The sequence below is a fragment of the Melanostigma gelatinosum genome, assembly GCF_949748355.1.
Source record: "Melanostigma gelatinosum genome assembly, chromosome: 9".
NCBI lineage: Eukaryota > Metazoa > Chordata > Actinopteri > Perciformes > Zoarcidae > Melanostigma > Melanostigma gelatinosum.
In genome coordinates this window covers 26,771,358-26,790,879 of record NC_136642.1, presented here as the reverse complement: position 1 = coordinate 26,790,879, position 19,522 = coordinate 26,771,358, and the positions used below count along the sequence as shown (strand labels likewise).

At 43.1% G+C, this 19,522-nt stretch overlaps 1 protein-coding gene across 2 annotated transcripts in view; it reads left to right on the top strand.

The window, feature by feature from the left end:
- ascc3 (activating signal cointegrator 1 complex subunit 3) overlaps positions 1-19,118 on the top strand; it is a 246,923-nt gene extending 227,805 nt beyond the window's left edge. Inside the window, exons 37-42 of one of the 2 annotated variants that reach the window (XM_079276288.1) lie at positions 6,316-6,540; positions 11,172-11,323; positions 12,537-12,687; positions 13,987-14,193; positions 17,009-17,184; positions 18,533-19,118. In XM_079276288.1, coding sequence (XP_079132414.1) covers positions 6,316-6,540; positions 11,172-11,323; positions 12,537-12,687; positions 13,987-14,193; positions 17,009-17,184; positions 18,533-18,680 — 1,059 coding nt within the window. In that variant the 3' untranslated portion in view covers positions 18,681-19,118. Of the gene's footprint in view, positions 1-6,315; positions 6,541-11,171; positions 11,411-12,536; positions 12,688-13,986; positions 14,194-17,008; positions 17,185-18,532 lie in introns of those variants that run through there. The other variant, XM_079276289.1, reaches the window with a different exon arrangement.
- Positions 19,119-19,522: the final 404 nt, after the last annotated feature.

Sequence of the window (19,522 nt, the reverse complement as noted above, 5' to 3'; positions counted from 1 at the left end):
TTAGTTCAGCTGGAAGTCCAGTCAGTGAGCTCAGTGGTTGAACCTGATTTCAATAATGATGCTAACACATGGTGGGGAGGGTCCTCATCACTCTCCTCTGCACACATGTAGTTGGAAGCAGACCAAAGCATGCCATGCTTAGCCGCCTCCCTCCCCAACAGGCTGCGATACAATAGGCTAGTCACCCCGCCGTCCTGCCACTCCCCCTCTGTTAGCTACAAAGCACTGGCATGCTCCTCCAGTTCCCCCTGATTGTTGCAGTGTGGCCACTAATGAGCAACACCCACACCACCTCCCACCCCCACCCCCTCCTCACACACTTATTTTGCTCTCTGAGCACTGCGCTGCCACTCAGCCTGTCTTTGTCTCTGTTTTCTTTCCTACTGTGTTTGTCCTCTGCTTCCCAAGGTTCATCAAACGTGTTGTCTTCTACAGATGTACACACCAGGTCCATGAGGAAAACCTGATATGATGGTGACTCGTAGAAAAGAACTGAGAGAGCTAAGAGGCATCCCATAGAATCCTGCCATTACTACATGTATCTGTAATACTAATAACGCTAACAACACCAGATTATCAGACATGTTGGAAACAAATCCTTTCAGTGATTTCGAGGAGAAAACAAATGGGAATATTGCTGTTATTACCCATACTACCCTTTGTAGACATAGTTACAAACCCCCTTACTGCTTGAACTTTGACCTCCCATACTTGCTGTAGTCAGTCACTAAATTGTAATTTGGTTTAGCGTAATATTTGCCACGTAAAGTGAAGATATAAGCTGATTTACAGATGGTTCTTTCTGTACAGCTGCTTCCATCTCATCAACTCTTACTGTCATTTTTTATGGCCATTTTATATTTGCTGTTTTTCTGGCTCTGGCACAGGAAGTTGTTGATCCTGCCTCTGATTGGCTCTGTTGGTCGAGACATTCAGACGTAATGAATCACATGTTGGCTAGGATCTAGGGGCTGGAAGCAGATGAGCTTTCTGTTGCGATTAGGTATTATTACATTAATTACCGGTGCACTCATTCTCAGCTCTCCCTCCAAATGAAGTGTTTAATAATCTGGATGAACTGCTGGTTTACATCTCGTCAGCTCATCTGACTTCTTCTCTCTTGGACTCAGATCTAGTGATATTGTCGTGTTCTCAACAGAGTGCGACTATCAAAAGAAGAGCCTCGTTGTAATATCAAACCCAACATAAAACAATTCAATGTGTGATATTTTGGATAAATTGCAGGATGCAGACAACACAAGTGGCAGCGTTCAGTAAATTAACTACTTTGAACAGCAAGCCAGTTGACAAAGTCTGTGTCTTTTCTTTATCATATCATTTTGTAAAAGTTGTAATAATGTGTTTGTAGCAGTTGATCTGTGGACCTGACCCCCACAGTTTGTCTCAGCTGTGTATCCCGCCCCTCTTTCTGTTTTCTCCCCCTCTGTTCCTGTGAACGCTACTATGAGCGGGTGTGGAGTAGTCGGTGATGATGTCTGCTTAAAGATCTATAGTCTCTATCTCCAGCACATCCATATGCAGACACAATGGCACTGAAAGATAGATCACTACTCCTATCCCTCATCCTAGCCCCCGCCCAGCTCAGGTCTGTTTTCAGGCCCTAGCTTTTGAAACACTGGCTTCAGTCAGTGATGGATGGAGCCTTAACAGTCCAGGCCGGGGGGAGGCTGTGACAAATGCCTCCAGCACAGCATGTTGATGGGGCTACATTCGCCCAAGTTGAACTGAAGTGAATTAGCGGAGAGGACCCATGCGTGTCTGTGCATCTCTCCGTATCCCAACCACAAACAAGGCACAACACGCAGCCTCAGCACAGAGGAGTTGGATGGACCATCATCATCAATTCCATCATCTGCAGTCTTTATGATTCACTGTTGAGCATTCTCAGAAACTCCCTTCAAAGAGTTTGGTAGATTTTTAAAAGCAGGTGTCCTGGATCTTTCGGTCATCGGGTCTGGTAGAATGATTCCTCTGCGGTCTCTGTGGGAAGGGGAACAGTTGGTTTTCCAAACCAGAAGAGTGGGGAGGCAAATGCAGCTGTAAAATGTTGGATTGTCCTGGAAAAGGATTTCAACATTCTCCGATTTCCCTTTAGAATGAACTACGAGGCTATCTAACAGAGTGGTTAACACTGGCATCTGAGAGAGTTACGTTTTGTTCAGGATCATATTGTTAGATCCTGGGATTCTCTGGCCCGATACGGGGCTACCTACTGACTCAGCTCTCTATTAAAAGATTGGCGAGCTGGTGTTCTTGCGAGGAAACTCGCCTGGCTCTGCTAACTACCGTTACTCCTGACGTCTACCCTGCTTCCTCCGGTAAACACGCACTCGGCCGAGGGGCCACCCTGGCCCCGGGCGCTCCTACCGGTCGCGTCAGTTATGGTAGCTTCCTCTTTTGGATCCGTGCTCTTGGTAAATTGCCAGGTTTGGTTTTAACGGCTAGGATTACATCTTCAATGCCGTAAGGGATTGTTCAGTGGAGAGGACATTAGGATAACCATTCAGAACTCAGTTGTTAGACATACAATAGATTAAACTTTTTACTGTCACGAGGAACTTTTACTACTTAAGCAAATGAATGCACTTGAGAAATTTACTTTAAATGCAGATCAGATATTTATTGCAGAATATATTTAGCAGGGCCAAAGCTACAGCTCACATAAAATAATAATACTACACATGATTCCATACCTTCAATTCTCTGATTATACTCATTTGTTTTGGTGCCGAGTCGGCTCAGTTGGAGCTGGATTTCAAAGGTGTGATGAAAAGTTATTTTTTGGAGTTGTCAGGGGCGAGGGTCTGGCCAGACCCTCCTCGCTCCTTCCTGCGCGGCAAACGAAGTCCGTTCAGCGATCCTCTAGGCTCAGTACAAAGTCTCTAGGGTAGCTGTGGTTCTTTCGTTGTCCAGTTGTTAAAGTTGAGCAGGGGGGATAGGTGATTCTCCGTCTTTCAATCTTTGCTCACGAAGGGCCGTCTTCTTCTTCCTTCTCTCTTGCTTCTCTCTTGCTTCTTTCTTGCTTCTTTCTTGCTTCTTTCTTGCTTCTTTCTTGGTTCTTTCTTGATCAGAGACGAAGTCCACCGATGCGTCTGTCGAGCGAAGTCCAGGTTCTTCTCCGGTGGAGTACTAGGGTGGCTCCTACGACGTTATCCCGCTGGCTGTTTGCGAGTCACTTCTTTTATAATACCGTTGGGTTATCTTGACCCCCCCCCCCCCCTCTCCTCACTCGGCACCTGATCCATTCTTCATCATAATTATGTGTGTGTGCTTTTGCTGTGGATGTGTGGAAATCACCTTGCCTTCCATAAGCCTGGTCTTGCAATCCTAACGTCTCTGCTTCTTCACTTCCCCTTTTCCCACACACACTTTCTGACACAGATTAGTTATCTTCATCACAGTTACAGTTGTTAATCACTTTATTTAGTACACGCTTGCTTATAAAATGATTATTGATCTCATCCTTCATCATTATTATGCGTTGTGTCTTCTCTACTCAACCGCCGTTATTTCCCCATCCCTTGAAGCCAACACCCTGCTTACTTCCTCTTTCTCCGCACTTTCGACACACACACACACTGCACTCTACTCAGTCACACCTATTATTTTAATCATCAGGTTGACATTTGTTAAAATCACTTTACATTTGTTATGTAATACATGCTTGCTTTAAAATGATTATCAGATTTCATCTTTTAGAGAAAAAATAGAGAAACGAGAGTGTCGGAAAGCTGAGCGCAGGTGGCGAAAAACTAATCTCCAGGTTCACTGTGACATCTATAAAGAGAGACTTCGCAATTATAATTTGGAACTTAGAAATGCAAGGCAGTCATTCTTCTCTGACATCATAACGAAAAACAAGAACAATACACGCGCCTTATTTGCTACCGTCGACAGGCTAACAAACCCTCCAGTGTCGGTAGCTGCTGAAGTCCAATCCACCTGGGCATGCAATCAATTTGCCTCCTTTTTTACGGCCAAAATTCAGAAAATTAGACAAGCAGTCAGTGCCTCCACATCAACCACAGGATATGTGTTGTCCCGATCTAACATCCATTCAAATATCATGACACAATTTCATTCAATCGACCGTAGAAGCCTAGAAGACATCATACAACATCTGAAGTCATCCTCCTGCTGCTTGGATATTCTACCAACACACTTTTTCAAAAATATTTCAAACTGTATGACCACTGATCTTTTACAAATTGTAAACACATCCCTTCTCTCAGGTGTTTTCCCACAAACCCTAAAAACTGCAGTTATTAAACCACTCCTAAAGAAAGCTAGTTTAGACTCCGCAACGATGAAAAATTATAGGCCAATATCAAACCTCCCATTTTTAAGTAAAATAATTGAAAAGCGGTTTTCCAACAGCTGACCGACTTCTTGGCCGTAAATAACTGCTTTGATGTTTTCCAGTCAGGCTTTCGACAGCACCACAGCACTGAAACTGCTCTTGTTAAGGTTTTCAACGACATCCACTTAAACATAGACAATGGCAGAAGTTCAGTCTTAGTCTTACTAGATCTCAGTGCTGCATTCGACACGGTCGACCATGCCATACTCCCAGAAAGACTAAAAATCTGGGTGGGACTCTCTGGCACAGCACTTAACTGGTTTGAATCCTACTTGAAGGGCCGAGAATACTTTGTGTCTCTAGCTGATTACACATCAGAGCTGACTAAAATGACATGTGGTGTTCCCCAAGGTTCAATACTGGGGCCTCTTCTGTTCAACATCTACATGCTTCCACTAGCTCAGATTATGGAAAACAACAAAGTGTGTTATCATAATTATGCAGACGACACACAAATCTACATAACTATGTCACCAGGGGACTATAATCCCATACAAGGGCTGGGTAACTGCATTGAACAAATCAACAACTGGATGTGCCAGAATTTTCTTCAATTAAACAAAGATAAAACAGAAGTAATTGTTTTTGGTACCAAGGACGAACAATTGAAAATCACCGCTCAGCTTCAGTCACTGATGTTAAAACCCACAAACCAAGCCAGAAATCTAGGTGTAGTTATGGATTCAGACCTCAACCTGAACAGCCATATCAAGACAATTACAAAATCAGCCTACTATCACCTGAAGAATATATCAAGGATTAGAGGACTTATGTCTCAACAGGATTTGGAAAAACTTGTCCATGCATTTATCTTCAGCAGACTGGACTACTGTAACGGTGTGTTTACAGGTCTCTGTAAAAAATCCGTCAGAAAGCTGCAGCTGATTCAGAACGCTGCAGCTCGAGTCCTCACTAAGACCAGGAGGGTGGACCACATCACTCCAGTTCTGAGGTCTTTGCACTGGCTTCCTGTCCAACAAAGAATTGACTTTAAAATCCTGCTGTTGGTTTACAAAGCACTGAATGGTTCAGGGCCAAAATACATCTCTGATCTGCTGCTACCTTGTGAACCATCCCGACCCCTCAGGTCGTCTGGGACCGGTCTACTTTCTGTTCCCAGAGTCAGAACTAAACATGGAGAAGCAGCTTTCAGTTTTTCTGCTCCACATATCTGGAACAAAGTCCCAGAAAGCTGCAGGTCTGCTGAGACCCTCAGCTCATTTAAATCAAGATTGAATACCTTTCTGTTTGCTGCTGCCTTTAATTTAACCACGTTCAATGAATATATTAATCAATTTCCTGCATTTCTGCATTTTACTACTGCATTTTATTTCTTACACTGTTTTTTAATTGTTTTTGAAATCTCCATTTCTTTTGCCCTGTGTTTTGATGCTTTTAATGGTTTTATGTGAAGCACTTTGAATTACCTTGGTGTTGAAATGTGCTATACAAATAAACTTGCCTTGCCTTGCCTTTTAACTCTTAATTTTACACTTTGTGTCCCTTTAACCTAATTTACAGGCAGACCATATATTCCTCATTTAAGGCAGCTCTCCTGGGATCTCAACTCTTTTTGACAATATTAACATTCAAATGGCAGTTTATGGGCCCCAGTGTTTTAAAAACTTCAACTTCATTACAATCGTCATTTACATTCGGTACATATATGAAATTTGACCTCTGCTTTGATTCGGCTGCTCTCGGTTATGTTATGGAACACTGTGAACACAACCCCCAAGTCACGTCACATGGTGGCACATGCAGGTTGGATGCACATGGCATAACCAAGAACCTCAACCTCTTTCAAATCCCGAGAGGAGCATGGATCATCACTGGAAATATCCTTGAAAATGATCTCTAGAAAAGAGTGTTAACCCTGTAATTCCACAACAGGCTTTAGACTTCCTGTTTAACTTTGGATCTCTGTCCCGCAGGATGCAGAGGAGTATGCCGAGCTGCCCGTCAGACACAATGAGGACCAGCTGAACAGTCAGCTGGCTCAGCAGCTCCCCCTGCAGGTCAACCCCCACTCATACGACAGCGCCCACACCAAGACCCATCTGCTGCTGCAGGCCCACTTCAGCCACGCCCCGCTGCCCTGCAGCGACTACACCACCGATACCAAGACGGTACTGGACAACACCATCCGAATCTGTCAGGTAGGATTCACTGGGCAGCTGATACTGCAACAAATGCAGTGGTGTATAGTAACGAAGTAGAAATACTTCGTTACTGTACTTAAGTAGTTTTTTTGGATATCTGTACTTTACTTTACTACTTATATTTCTGTTTACTTTTACTTTTACTTCACTACATTTTGCAAAGAAAACTGATACTTTTACTCCGATACATTTCCTCTGAAACCTTCGTTACTCGCTACAAAATCAAATCTATCTTTAGAAACAAAATGAATCATGAGAGCAGCGTCGGGGACTGTGGTGGAACACAGACTGCAAGCAGGTTTGGTGAATCAGTGGTCCGAGCAGCAAGTTAAATCATTGGTTAATCACGTTGATGCACAATTGCAAACAAGTGCTCTCAAAGCTGCGGTGTTTTGATTCCCAGTGATGCTACATGCTATAAGCTAGCGGGCGACTACCTGAGTAGAATTCCACTCTACGATGACTGATTTCATGATGGAAGCAGAAATGGAAGCACCTGCTACTCCCGCAACAAACGACGGTGGTGACGAAGACCAACACCAGTGGATCGCTAGCGAGTTAGTGAGCTGACGAAGTGTTGACAGTTGTGCAGCACTAGTTGGCTAATGTTAGCTGTAGCTATATACACGGATTGACAGGAGCCGCGAGAGCGCAGCATTCGGGGAATCCTTCGCAGCTGTGTGCAAGCTGTCTGTGAAGCTGAACACACCTCTACCTGCCTCAGCGGCCTGTGAAAGGCTATTTAGCATCGCAGGACTAGTCTTCAGCCCAAGAAGAGTGAGACGGAATTCTCGCAATTTTGAAAACCAACTTCTTTTGAAGATGAACAGGACATGTTTCAGTTTCAAGTAATGACTGGGTTACTTTCGGTGCTGCTTTAGCATTGATCATGTTTTGATATTTGAGTCATGTTGTGGATGATCAGATGGAGTTATGATGGTAGCAGTCGCCCAATTGCAGATTCATCTTGAGCAAAACCTTTGTCTGTTGTGTTCAAATCAGGCCCACAGGAGTTTACAAGGCAGGCGTCCTTTCTCTAAACACTGACCTGATGCATCAAGTGGATATGTTTTGCTGAACATAATATTATGCATTGGCCTCTACATCCTCTAGTCTAATGAGCAGACTTATAAACGCACTGTTACAACTCCTTCATAGTGTCATATTGCTTTTCGGAGAATTATGATGATAAGTTCATAGTAGATGCAAAAGTACACTTATGTACAATATATTATGTTGAACATTGTTGCTCCTGGATGGATCACAGCCAACCCAATTATGTTCAACATAGCTCCATGTCCTTGGTCATGGTGCCACAGCACTTAAAAGAATAAACTTCATAATTCTCAAAATTCTGACCCTTTGCTTTTTTATTAACAGCATTTACTTGTACTTTTACTTTCAATGAACAGGTTATGATGTTCATTTAATGTTCAGGTTATGATGTACATTTAATATCAGAAAATTACTTTTGATACTTCAGTACTTTTGTACTTAAGTACAATAAATATCAGATACTTTCAGACTTTTACTCAAGTAGTATTCTAATAGGTGACTTTTTACTTTTACTTGAGTAGTTTTCCAGTAAGGTATCTTTACTTTTACTCAAGTATGGCTTTTGAGTACTTTATACACCACTGAACAAATGACCAATGTGATAACAATATATTCATTTAGCTGACACTTTTATCCAAAGCAACTTCCAAGATGTGGATACAACACAACATTACAAGAATCATGCAAGTACATGAACTGCTTCGAGTGCTTGTTTCGAGACAACAAGGTTGAAAGAATGAGTTTGGGTTTTTTTGTGGGGCAAGGTTTAGTCTGAACAAATTAGTTCTCAGTCTCTGATAGAAGATGTGTATTGTTTCTGCTGTCCTGATGTCAACGGGGAGTTCATTCCACCATTGTGAGACTAGCACGGCAAACAGTTGAGACTTGGTAGAGCAGTAGCTGCTCCGTCGTAGTGAGGGAACAGCAAGCTGATTGGCTGGAGCAGAGCGCAGTGGACGGGCTGGGTGGACGGTTTGACCATGTTCTGACCTGGATTCACAAATGTAGGCAAGTACCAGTGTTTAGAATCGCACTGGAGCAGCCACCCCGAGCCAGCCCACGGGGCAGAGGAGCGGTGTAGAGCGGAGGACTTGTGTAGATGGAGGACCGTTGCATTCAGGGTGAGCTGCAGAGGTCGGATGGCATGTGCAGGCTTTGAGTTAACAGAGCGCAGTGACTTGATGGAACGAGAAAATAAGAAGGGAACCCAGAACAGAACCCTGAGGGACACCAATAGTGTGGCTCCAAGGTTTCTCTCCAAGTGACCCTCTGTGTGTGGTGCTTGAGGTCGAATGTGAGCAGGGACAGACTCCCAGCTCGTATTCAATGCAAGTATGTAGGCTACACATGTTATTCTAGTTTGTCAGATACATATATAGTGATTTTTATGAGACTATTTTGATTAGTTTTCTTATTAATTTGTGATACTGGTAGTAATAATATCTGTAAGATTTGGACAGAGTTTGAGTTTAAAACATTAAAAAAATTAACTCACATTATCAACAGAATGTGAAGAGGTGACCGTGCTGACAGCATGTATTGTGTTGTAGAGATATCTACTGAAATGACCAGAGCCGGCACTCCCCACCGGATCAGCAGACCTTTTCTTGCAGCCCTGACACAGACGGGGGTTTGCGCTGGCTGAATTGGAGTTGCTGCAGTTAACCGCTAACTGAATGGCTGCTGCCACTCCTCTCCTCCCGGCGTTGTAGTTTCCTGGCGATGAAGTGAAAATATGAATAGTTTTCTGTTTTTTTGCAACTTTCGATTGAATCCAATAAAGAAAGTATCAAAGCGTACACGTTTAGCGGTTTGAATTTGGGCAGTTTAATTGAATTTGTCCTTTCTTGCCTTGCTGCTTGTTAGTAGTTGCCGTTCCTTTGCATTCATAACTGATGATTGTACATTTAGATCGTGTGGACCCAGTCGTAGAGGTGAACTGCTGCCCACTATTTGTTTGGAGCATTTCCATGGTCATTAGAAGTTTTACTCACGAGAATCCCTTCCCAGGTTGTGATCATAGCAAGAATCATACAAACACTGGCTAACCTGGTGACGCGTGTGGAGGAATGCATTGTTCACACAGTAGAACTAGTTCTCTCTTAAACACATTGATACGAATATGGATTAAGTCTCCTGGTGTCATAAAAGTTCCACTGTACATTCAGAAGTACAGTGTTTTATCAGAACAGTAAAAGAAGTTCCGAAGCATAAACACGAACTTGTTGAAATGAATGTAATGATATCAATATGAGGGAAACACAGCTCATAGATCTGAGTTATGTACTGCACATGAGCAGAGAGCACGGTGCTGTGCTGTACATGAAGCAGAAGAAGTGGATGTTCATCATTAGCAGGTGATTTGTTGCTGAACTTGCTGATCCATCTCATGAATATCATGATGCTCACAGGTTAGATCTGACACCCACAAGAGGTCGGACTCAAGGTTTTAAACAACCGGATACTTGAATGAATGAATTTTATTTACAGAGTGCTTTTCACAGACATAACATCACAAAGTGCTTAACAGAGCAGACATTTAAAAGCATAAAAAACACAATGTGACCCTAGGGTCAATACATTACATACACAGAGAAAAATAAAAATAAAATATAAAATAAAATAAAATAAAAATGTAAAACATATTTTAAGAGCAGGTCTAGGACATGGGTTTACCTTTTACTCAAACGCCAGCCTAAACAGGTGGGTTTTGAGCTGGTTTTTAAAAGTATTCACAGTATCTGCGAGGCGCAGAGTTGCAGGCAGAGCATTCCAGAGCCTCGGGGCCACTGCCTCAAAGGCTCGGTCACCACGGCTCTTACATCGTGTGCGTGGGACAGAAGACCTAGAGCGTTTGACCTGAGAGTGCGGGCGGGTGAATAGGGGCGAAGTAGATCAGCTACATAAGTCGGAGCCTGACCGTGAAGTGCTCTGTAAGTGATGAGTACTTAGCAGCTGGTCAGCTGACCAGAGTCAGGAACACAATAACATTCCTACAACTTCAAACTGTATCTCAGGTGTGTTTATGTAGGTTTGTTGTGTGTACTGTTTGAAGCTAGAACCCTGTCTTAACGTCTGTAAGCCATTGTCCACAGCTGTGTGTGTGTGTGTGTGTGTACACTTGTGCTTGTGATTTTCCATGCTGTGTATCTGGCAGTGCTATTGCATGGCTCATGGATGTGGGTACTTTTCTGGTGTCCTGCTGCTACCGTTTACTCATATGATTCTGGTCTTCTGGTTTCTTTCTGGTGTTTTTATTGAACAAATGTATATATTTTTATTGATGTTTTCAGTGTACATACAGTGAATGTGACGGACTGACACTAGGTCTCAGGTTGGTCCCTTATCATCCATGACCACCAGCTAGCCTCACATTGGCTACACTCTGTCTCTCCAGCATTGCAACACATGAACTCAGATGATTGTCACAGTCGGAGAGTGAAAGAGCAAAATGTGTTGAGAAGCTTTACGTAACAAAACCTGCTGTCAGTTGAAAGCCTGCTCGGTGACTGAGCTTGAGATGTCATCAAAAATATGATTGTCTATCATGATAAGTCCTTTGTTCTCCTCAGGCAATGCTGGACGTAGCTGCCAACGAAGGCTGGCTCATCACGGCCATTAGTATCTGCAACCTGTTGCAGATGATCGTCCAGGGCCGCTGGCTGCACGACTCGTCATTACTGACTCTACCACATGTTGAACAACAACACCTCTATCTGTTCAGGTACACATCACCTCACCACCGGTGCAGCTGAAGGCCTGTACGATGATTGGCAGGCAGTAGACCTACCCTCGTTGGTTTCGCAGCCGTGCTGACAGTCAGTGAACGTTACGTCTCCTCGTGTTCCATTAATGTCTGAACAGCTTCTTCACCTGCCGTCTAAAGCAGTCACAGAGATGATCAGGCTCGTCCAATGCTAAATGTCTTCTATGGTTTATTGAACATGTATATCTGTAGTACACATTTGGGCCACATGAGGGAGCCTGCATGTTTGTGTGGTTCTGATAATTGTACTTCTAACATAGAAACTGATATAAAAGGCTGCGGTACAGTCTGTTAACTCTGCCCAAATGCATTGATTTGGTCTCATTCCAAATATTTATCATGTGTGTACATATATGTATATATATGTATATACATATATATATATATATACATATATGTATATATATATATATATATATATATGTATATACATATACATATACATATATGTATATATATATATATGTATATATATATATATACATATATGTATATATATATATATATGTATATATATACATATACATATATGTATATATATATATATGTATATATATATATATATGTATATATATATATATGTATATATATATATGTATATATATATATATATATATGTATATATATATATGTATATATATATACATATATATATATATATACATATATGTATATATATATACATATATGTATATATATATACATATATATATATATATATATATATATATGTATATATATATACATATATGTATATATATACATATATGTATATATATAGAAATAGCTGGTTGACCTATTCCATTGAATGTAAGGTGATGTGGAAATGGTCAGGAACATTCATTACGCACAAATTTGCTCTCACCATTTATAGATGAGGTGCTCTGGTGGTTTGTCATTTTTTAAAAGTGGGTCCCCAGAAAAACAGTAACAACAAACAGGACTCCGTATTGTTTTTCTGATTAAAAGTTTCTCAAACGCATAAACATCAACATAATAGACCTGGTGAGTTAATGTTCAGATCACACCATACAGTGTGGAATCATTTAGTTCAAACTTAATAGAAATGGAAAGAGAGGGATGAGAAAGGAAGGCCTCAAAGTCCCTGTGGTGAGAGACAACAGGAAGCAGGCGTAGGGTTTTTGTGAAGTCTCCCTCTCTTACTCCATAGGAAATGGTCAAACAGGAAGGGGAGGAGCAACGTGGGAGGCTTCTACTTGCCAATCGAAGGACTTCCCGAACTGATTGCTGCGTGCAATGGAAAGGAAAGTGTTTTCGCTGCTATCGTCGGTCAAGAGCTTCAATCAAGTGAGATTGCCCAGGTAAGATCCCAAATATTATCACACCAAGAGCACAACATCATCAGAATGTGTACTTTGGAGAACAGAAACAACACAACTGCAAGATTGCAAGGACTTAAATATGATCTTCAAAATGGATCTAATTCCACATTTAGCGCATGTGGATGGCAGACTGTCTCACACACACACCATTGTCAGTGACGAGCTCCATAGACGGGGTTTACAGCTCCAATTCAAGTGCTAATTGCAGCAGTAATGACTGTCCGGCCACGGCGGCAGGTCCTGTGGCTTCACCCAATCACTGTCCCTGCTTCTCTCTTCCCCACCTCTTACTCCCCCCACAGTGTGGCGGCCTCTCTAATTAAATAATTAGATGTGCAGCAGCGTTCCTGTCTGACTTGCCCAGGGAGAGTAATCCTCACATGAATAGCTTTTGCCGGGTGAACCAGCCCAGCCCTCAATACACGCACGCGCGCACACGTTTTCCTGCCACTTTCTCTGTGCCTTTATCTGTGTAATGTCTTATGGGGGGGGGGGGGGCTTTTGAGCCAAATGTTAACTCTCCATGAAAGCACTTAAGATGCACATAAGACCAGGGAGCAGCGTGTTGGAGTCTTTCTGACCACTTTCATGTCAGGAGAACATTTTAAGAACAGAGCGATCATCTTCACCTGTGAGCTATTCATGTCCAGAGTGGCACTATTATGTTAATGATAATAATGAATGTTATTTTCTTGCCAGAAGTCCAGATAGAAGAACATAATGTATAATGTAAATTATATATAATGTATAATGTAAATGAGTGTTGCATAATAATATGACAGTGTATTCACCTCAGGGCACCATATTCATTTCTGAGCACGATCACACCAATTTGTTATTATTATGCAGATATATATATATATATATACAAGACTTCCATAACAATAAGTACACAAAACCAAACAATGTTGACAACAACATGTATTTACAATAACACACCAAGTAAATGGCTCACAGGAGAGACGAGAGAGAAAACAGAAAGCAGAATCAGCTTTTAGCCGAGTATGTTTACACATACAAGGAATAGATGAATACAAAATCAATGGTAGAAACCACTCTATACAATGCATAACAGTTCATTGGTCCATATAGTAGGATACAGTGTGACTTTAACATAAGCTGGACTACTGTTAAATACATGACGATCACTGGACACCACAGCTCTATGTGTTTATGGAAGATGATGCGGTGACCATGGTAACACATCGGCTGGTAAGTTGAACAGTATAATAGATATGAGATATGATATAAATGGCAGTCTTCACTCGCTCTCATCAGGCCTGGTCCTTCCTGAGTCACCTCCCAGTGCTGGAGGTCCACATGAGCGTGAAGGGCTGGTGGGAGCAGAGCCAGCAGCAGACGGAGCGTCCGCTGCCGGCAGCAGGAGCGAACCCGAAGGAGGGCAGCAGCTGGCTGGATGTCCACGCGGACCAGGAGTACGTCCTGCAGGTGTCTCTGAGACGCATCAACCTGGGCCAGCAGAGGGTCAGTATGCCCAGTGACAGTGAGGAGCCAAGACAGAGGTTAACATAGAGGAACACAAGATAATAGATAACGTTAAGCTACACGCAACCATTTCCAACTCTCACACACCTCTCCAGCGCTGTCTCACATGACCATAACACACAGGAAGCGAGGTCAAGAAGAGCGTGTTATTTCTCTGGGGGGTTCTTGTGGGGCACTTTCAGTGGACGTACATTGAAGTTGAGTGATTACATTACAGCCTGTTTAGCAGCTGGTAGGACCTGTCTGGAATGTGGCTGTGCCCATTAGTCACTTAGACACACCGCCATGTGGAAACACCGAAGTTACACTTTCATTCTGGAACTCATTCAGTGAGAGAAGTATTTAGTTGAATTTGAAAATAGATATAATGTGTATACATTGAAAGATTTAAATCGAAACTACTTTATTCTCAGACCTTCTATTCTATTATTCCTTCTTATGTTTTCTACAATAACTAGATATACAGAAAGAGGACACTCTTGTTTTAAATATGCTCATCTATGACATCGAGATTTGCCACCAAATGAATGATGGGAATCACTATGATCAGTTCTTTTATCTCTTGGCTCTTCGTAGTACAGCATTCTTTGTCCGGGTTGCTTTGCATGTTGGCTGCAGATGCAGCTCTGTCTGACAGAGACATACTGATCGTCAGATGCTGAGGACACTTAAAGTGTTTTAGTATTGTGCTTCAACAAGCTCAGGTGCTGCTTTATGAAAATCTCTCCAGGCCTGAGAAAGTTAGCTGCAGGTTGGTGCTGGGATGCAGACTGTTCTCGGATCAGCTGGATATGAAAGACATTTAAACTGGTCTCATGTGCAGACTGATTCAAAGGAAGAGAATGTACTCATTCTGTGGCCTGTTGGTTAAACAACTATGATACGGTGATCAAAACAGCACAAACTCACTTTCTGTAATAAATCAGATGTATTATTATGTGTAGCAGAGCTTCATACAGTTTTAACTGTGTTAATTCACTTGATCTTGTTATGGTTATCGTGTCTGCCTCTGTGGCCCAGTGTGTCTGTGCAGTGTGTCTGCGTCTGTACAGACACACTGTACAGACACAGACACACTGTACAGACGCACTGCACAGACACACTGTACAGACGCACTGCACAGACACACTGTATAGACACAGACACACTGTACAGACGCACTGCACAGACACACTGTATAGACACAGACACACTGTACAGACGCACTGCACAGACACACTGTACAGACACACTGTACAGTGTGTCTGTACAGTGTGTCTGCGTCTGTACAGTGTGTCTGCGTCTGTACAGACACACTGTACAGACGCAGACACACTGTACAGACGCACTGCACAGACACACTGTACAGACGCACTGCACAGACACACTGTATAGACACAGACACACTGTACAGACGCACTGCACAGACACACTGTATAGACACAGACACACTGTACAGACGCACTGCACAGACACACTGTACAGACACACTGTACAGTGTGTCTGTACAGTGTGTCTGCGTCTGTACAGTGTGTCTGTGTCTATACAGTGTGTCTGTGCAGTGCGTCTGTACAGTGTGTCTGTGCAGTGCGTCTGTACAGTGTGTCTGTGCAGTGTGTCTGCGTCTGTACAGTGTGTCTGTGCAGTGCGTCTGTACAGTGTGTCTGTGCAGTGTGTCTGCGTCTGTACAGTGTGTCTGTGCAGTGTGTCTGCGTCTGTACAGTGTGTCTGTACAGTGTGTCTGTGCAGTGCGTCTGTACAGTGTGTCTGTGCAGTGTGTCTGCGTCTGTACAGTGTGTCTGCGTCTGTATAGTGTGTCTGTGCAGTGCGTCTGTACAGTGTGTCTGTGCAGTGTGTCTGCGTCTGTACAGTGTGTCTGTACAGTGCGTCTGTACAGTGTGTCTGTGCAGTGTGTCTGCGTCTGTACAGTGTGTCTGCGTCTGTACAGTGTGTCTGTGCAGTGCGTCTGTGCAGTGTGTCTGCGTCTGTACAGTGTGTCTGCGTCTGTATAGTGTGTCTGTGCAGTGCGTCTGTACAGTGTCTGTGCAGTGTGTCTGCGTCTGTACAGTGCGTCTGTACAGTGTGTCTGTACAGTGCGTCTGTACAGTGTGTCTGCGTCTGTACAGTGTGTCTGTACAGTGTGTCTGTACAGTGTGTCTGTACAGTGCGTCTGTACAGTGTGTCTGTACAGTGTGTCTGCGTCTGTACAGTGCGTCTGTACAGTGTGTCTGTACAGTGCGTCTGTACAGTGTGTCTGCGTCTGTACAGTGTGTCTGTACAGTGCGTCTGTACAGTGTGTCTGCGTCTGTACAGTGTGTCTGTACAGTGTGTCTGTACAGTGCGTCTGTACAGTGTGTCTGTACAGTGCGTCTGTACAGTGTGTCTGTACAGTGTGTCTGTACAGTGCGTCTGTACAGTGTGTCTGCGTCTGTACAGTGTGTCTGCGTCTGTACAGTGTGTCTGTACAGTGTGTCTGTACAGTGCGTCTGTACAGTGTGTCTGTACAGTGCGTCTGTACAGTGTGTCTGTACAGTGTGTCTGCGTCTGTACAGTGTGTCTGCGTCTGTATAGTGTGTCTGTACAGTGCGTCTGTACAGTGCGTCTGTACAGTGCGTCTGTGCAGTGTGTCTGTGCAGTGTGTCTGCGCCTGTACAGTGCGTCTGTACAGTGCGTCTGTACAGTGCGTCTGTGCAGTGTGTCTGTACAGTGCGTCTGTACAGTGTGTCTGTACAGTGCGTCTGTGCAGTGCGTCTGTACAGTGCGTCTGTACAGTGCGTCTGTACAGTGCGTCTGTAAAGTGCGTCTGTTATTCCAGAGGAAGCAGGACAGTAAGGCCCAGGCTTCCAGGTTCCCCAAGGCGAAGGATGAAGGCTGGTTCCTGGTCATGGGAGAGGTGGACCGCAGGGAGCTGCTGGCTATCAAACGCGTGGGATATGTGCGCCACCACACGGCCGTGTCGGTGGCCTTCTTCACACCAGAGAGGACTGGAAAGTAAGCAGCTGTACTAGGAGGATTTAAGGGGACACATGACACACAAAGACAACGTTGGTTATGCAATTTTGAGATTTCTTCCTTAATGTGTCTTCTTCCACACTAATGGGAAGAATCCAAATTTTACTTCTTTGCCTCATTTACATTTTAACATAATATTTTACGAAACTTGTAATAAAAGGAATAATTGTCATAATGTAAGTAATCAACTGGTGAAGTTTAATGGTGATATCTATGAGTACATTTTTTTTACCCTCTTCACCTGTAGTTTCCTCAAAATGTCTGGAATTCCACACATTTGACATCGTTTTAAAGACTATTTCCTCCGAATATCTTTTTTCTATACTTACACCCACCAAACCTTACAGTTTCATTCCTCTCTATATTCTGAAGCTTTGTACAGAGGGGTTTGTTCATCGAGCCTGATTTATGCAGCATTATATTACTAATGAAACAAAGAAAGCGTAGATTCCCTCTGTAAAAACCTTTGACTCTTCATTTGTCAACAAAATAAAAACCTGGCTTTATCCAATGTTCAGATCTCTGTTCTGGAAAGGCATGCAAATTAGAACATATTTAATAAGATACATGTAATACAAAAAATAATTGTCTCAATGTAAGTTATCCATTAGGGACGTTTCATGGTGATATCTACTTGTTAACATCTTTACCCTCCTGCAGGTACATAAACATTATACAGCGATTGAAAGCAAAAACCTCAGTTCTCCAGTTTCCCTTCAGAAAGTTTAACTGCATCATTATCAGGACAGACATTCTGGATTAGTAGCAGAAATAGTTTTAGAGTCAAATACTTTCACATGTATGTGAGTTGTAACCTGGTCCTTACTGGTCAGAGAACTCATGACGTTTGATGAGATGTTTCACTTCTCAGGGGATGACATTATACACATAGAAGGTTGCTTCCATTCAAATAGAAACTAGTCCGTGTGAAGTGACCGAATCCCATGAAGACTGAGACATTGTGTTAGTCCATCTCTCAGTACTTTCTCTACCTGTCTGTGGCTCTCAGCCCAGTGGTTCCTACTAAAGATCTACATCTTTATAAAGGGCTCACAAATGTATACTTTCAAATTCTGTCATTTCCTAAAACAGCTGGCCCCTGTAGCTTTAACAAACATCCCTCGTTGGTGCTTTAGTGAGTATTTTGGCCAGCAGGATTGAGTCCAGTGGGATTTATATAGAATCCAGAGTATCACACAGAGACTCGTCTTCAAACCGAACAGAGAGAAAGAATGTTTCACATGGAACCAAACAGAAAGTGCAGGTTGCCAGCCTGTGTATCCACGCTTATCTTCTAACTACCGATCCATGTGCCTTGTGCTTCCAGGTGTATCTACACACTGTACCTGATGAGTGACAGCTATCTGGGCCTGGACCAGCAGTATGACATCCACCTGAATGTAACGCCGGCCAGCATCACTGCTCAGGTCAACACAGAGGTGTCCGACTCAGTGACTGACCGGTCCCGACACTAAACCTCCTCATCCTGTGTCACTGATCGGTGGAGCACTCTCCTCTACGTGTGCTTAGTTGGTCATGGTTAACGTTGACAGTGACTCTTACTTTCTGCATTGCATTCTGATCAATTAAAGCTACTGTTGTCAAAAGAAATAATTGATGTCTCTCCTACGATTGCTTTCTCTCATCATGTAATATCAGTGGGAAATGGTCTAGAAGAATCTTGTGATGCTTTAAAGGAAAAAGGTTTTATGTTTTCATGTTATTGATTTAACACAGACTTCCGGCAATAGTTATGTCCCATAGATAAGGTGTCTCCTTCAAAGGCTGTCCCTCTCTCTTCACATGGTCGTGAAATAAAGCTTTCTTTTGCCAAAACACAACCAGTCTCCAGGACCTGAGAATTCTCTAAAAGTCATGTCTCAGTGAGTGAAGGCTTCCGTGTGCTTCATCCGATCACGTCTAAAGGCTGAGTGGTTTCTACATGGTGACATCTTCTGTGTGTCTTTGCAGTCTCAACACCATGAAGTGTACGAAATGGAAATAAACGCTCACACTTTCAGACCGTCTCTGCTCGTAGACTTTGATGTTGTTCCACTTGGTTGTATGCACAAAAACTGACCGTAGTTCTGTGAGGAATACAAGAAAGAGAGCATGAGAACGTTCACACGCAGCAAGTCGTTAGCCGGCTGTCCGGCTCCATGAAGCCCGTTACCCAGAGATTCTACCGCTGAAGGTTTCGTACGCTGTCAGATGATCCGACAGCTCACAGTTGCAAAGTGTCTTTCTAATTTGTGGAGAAGGTTCCGCTTCAGTCTACTTGCTTCCACCCCCCCAGAGACTACATCTATTGATCTAT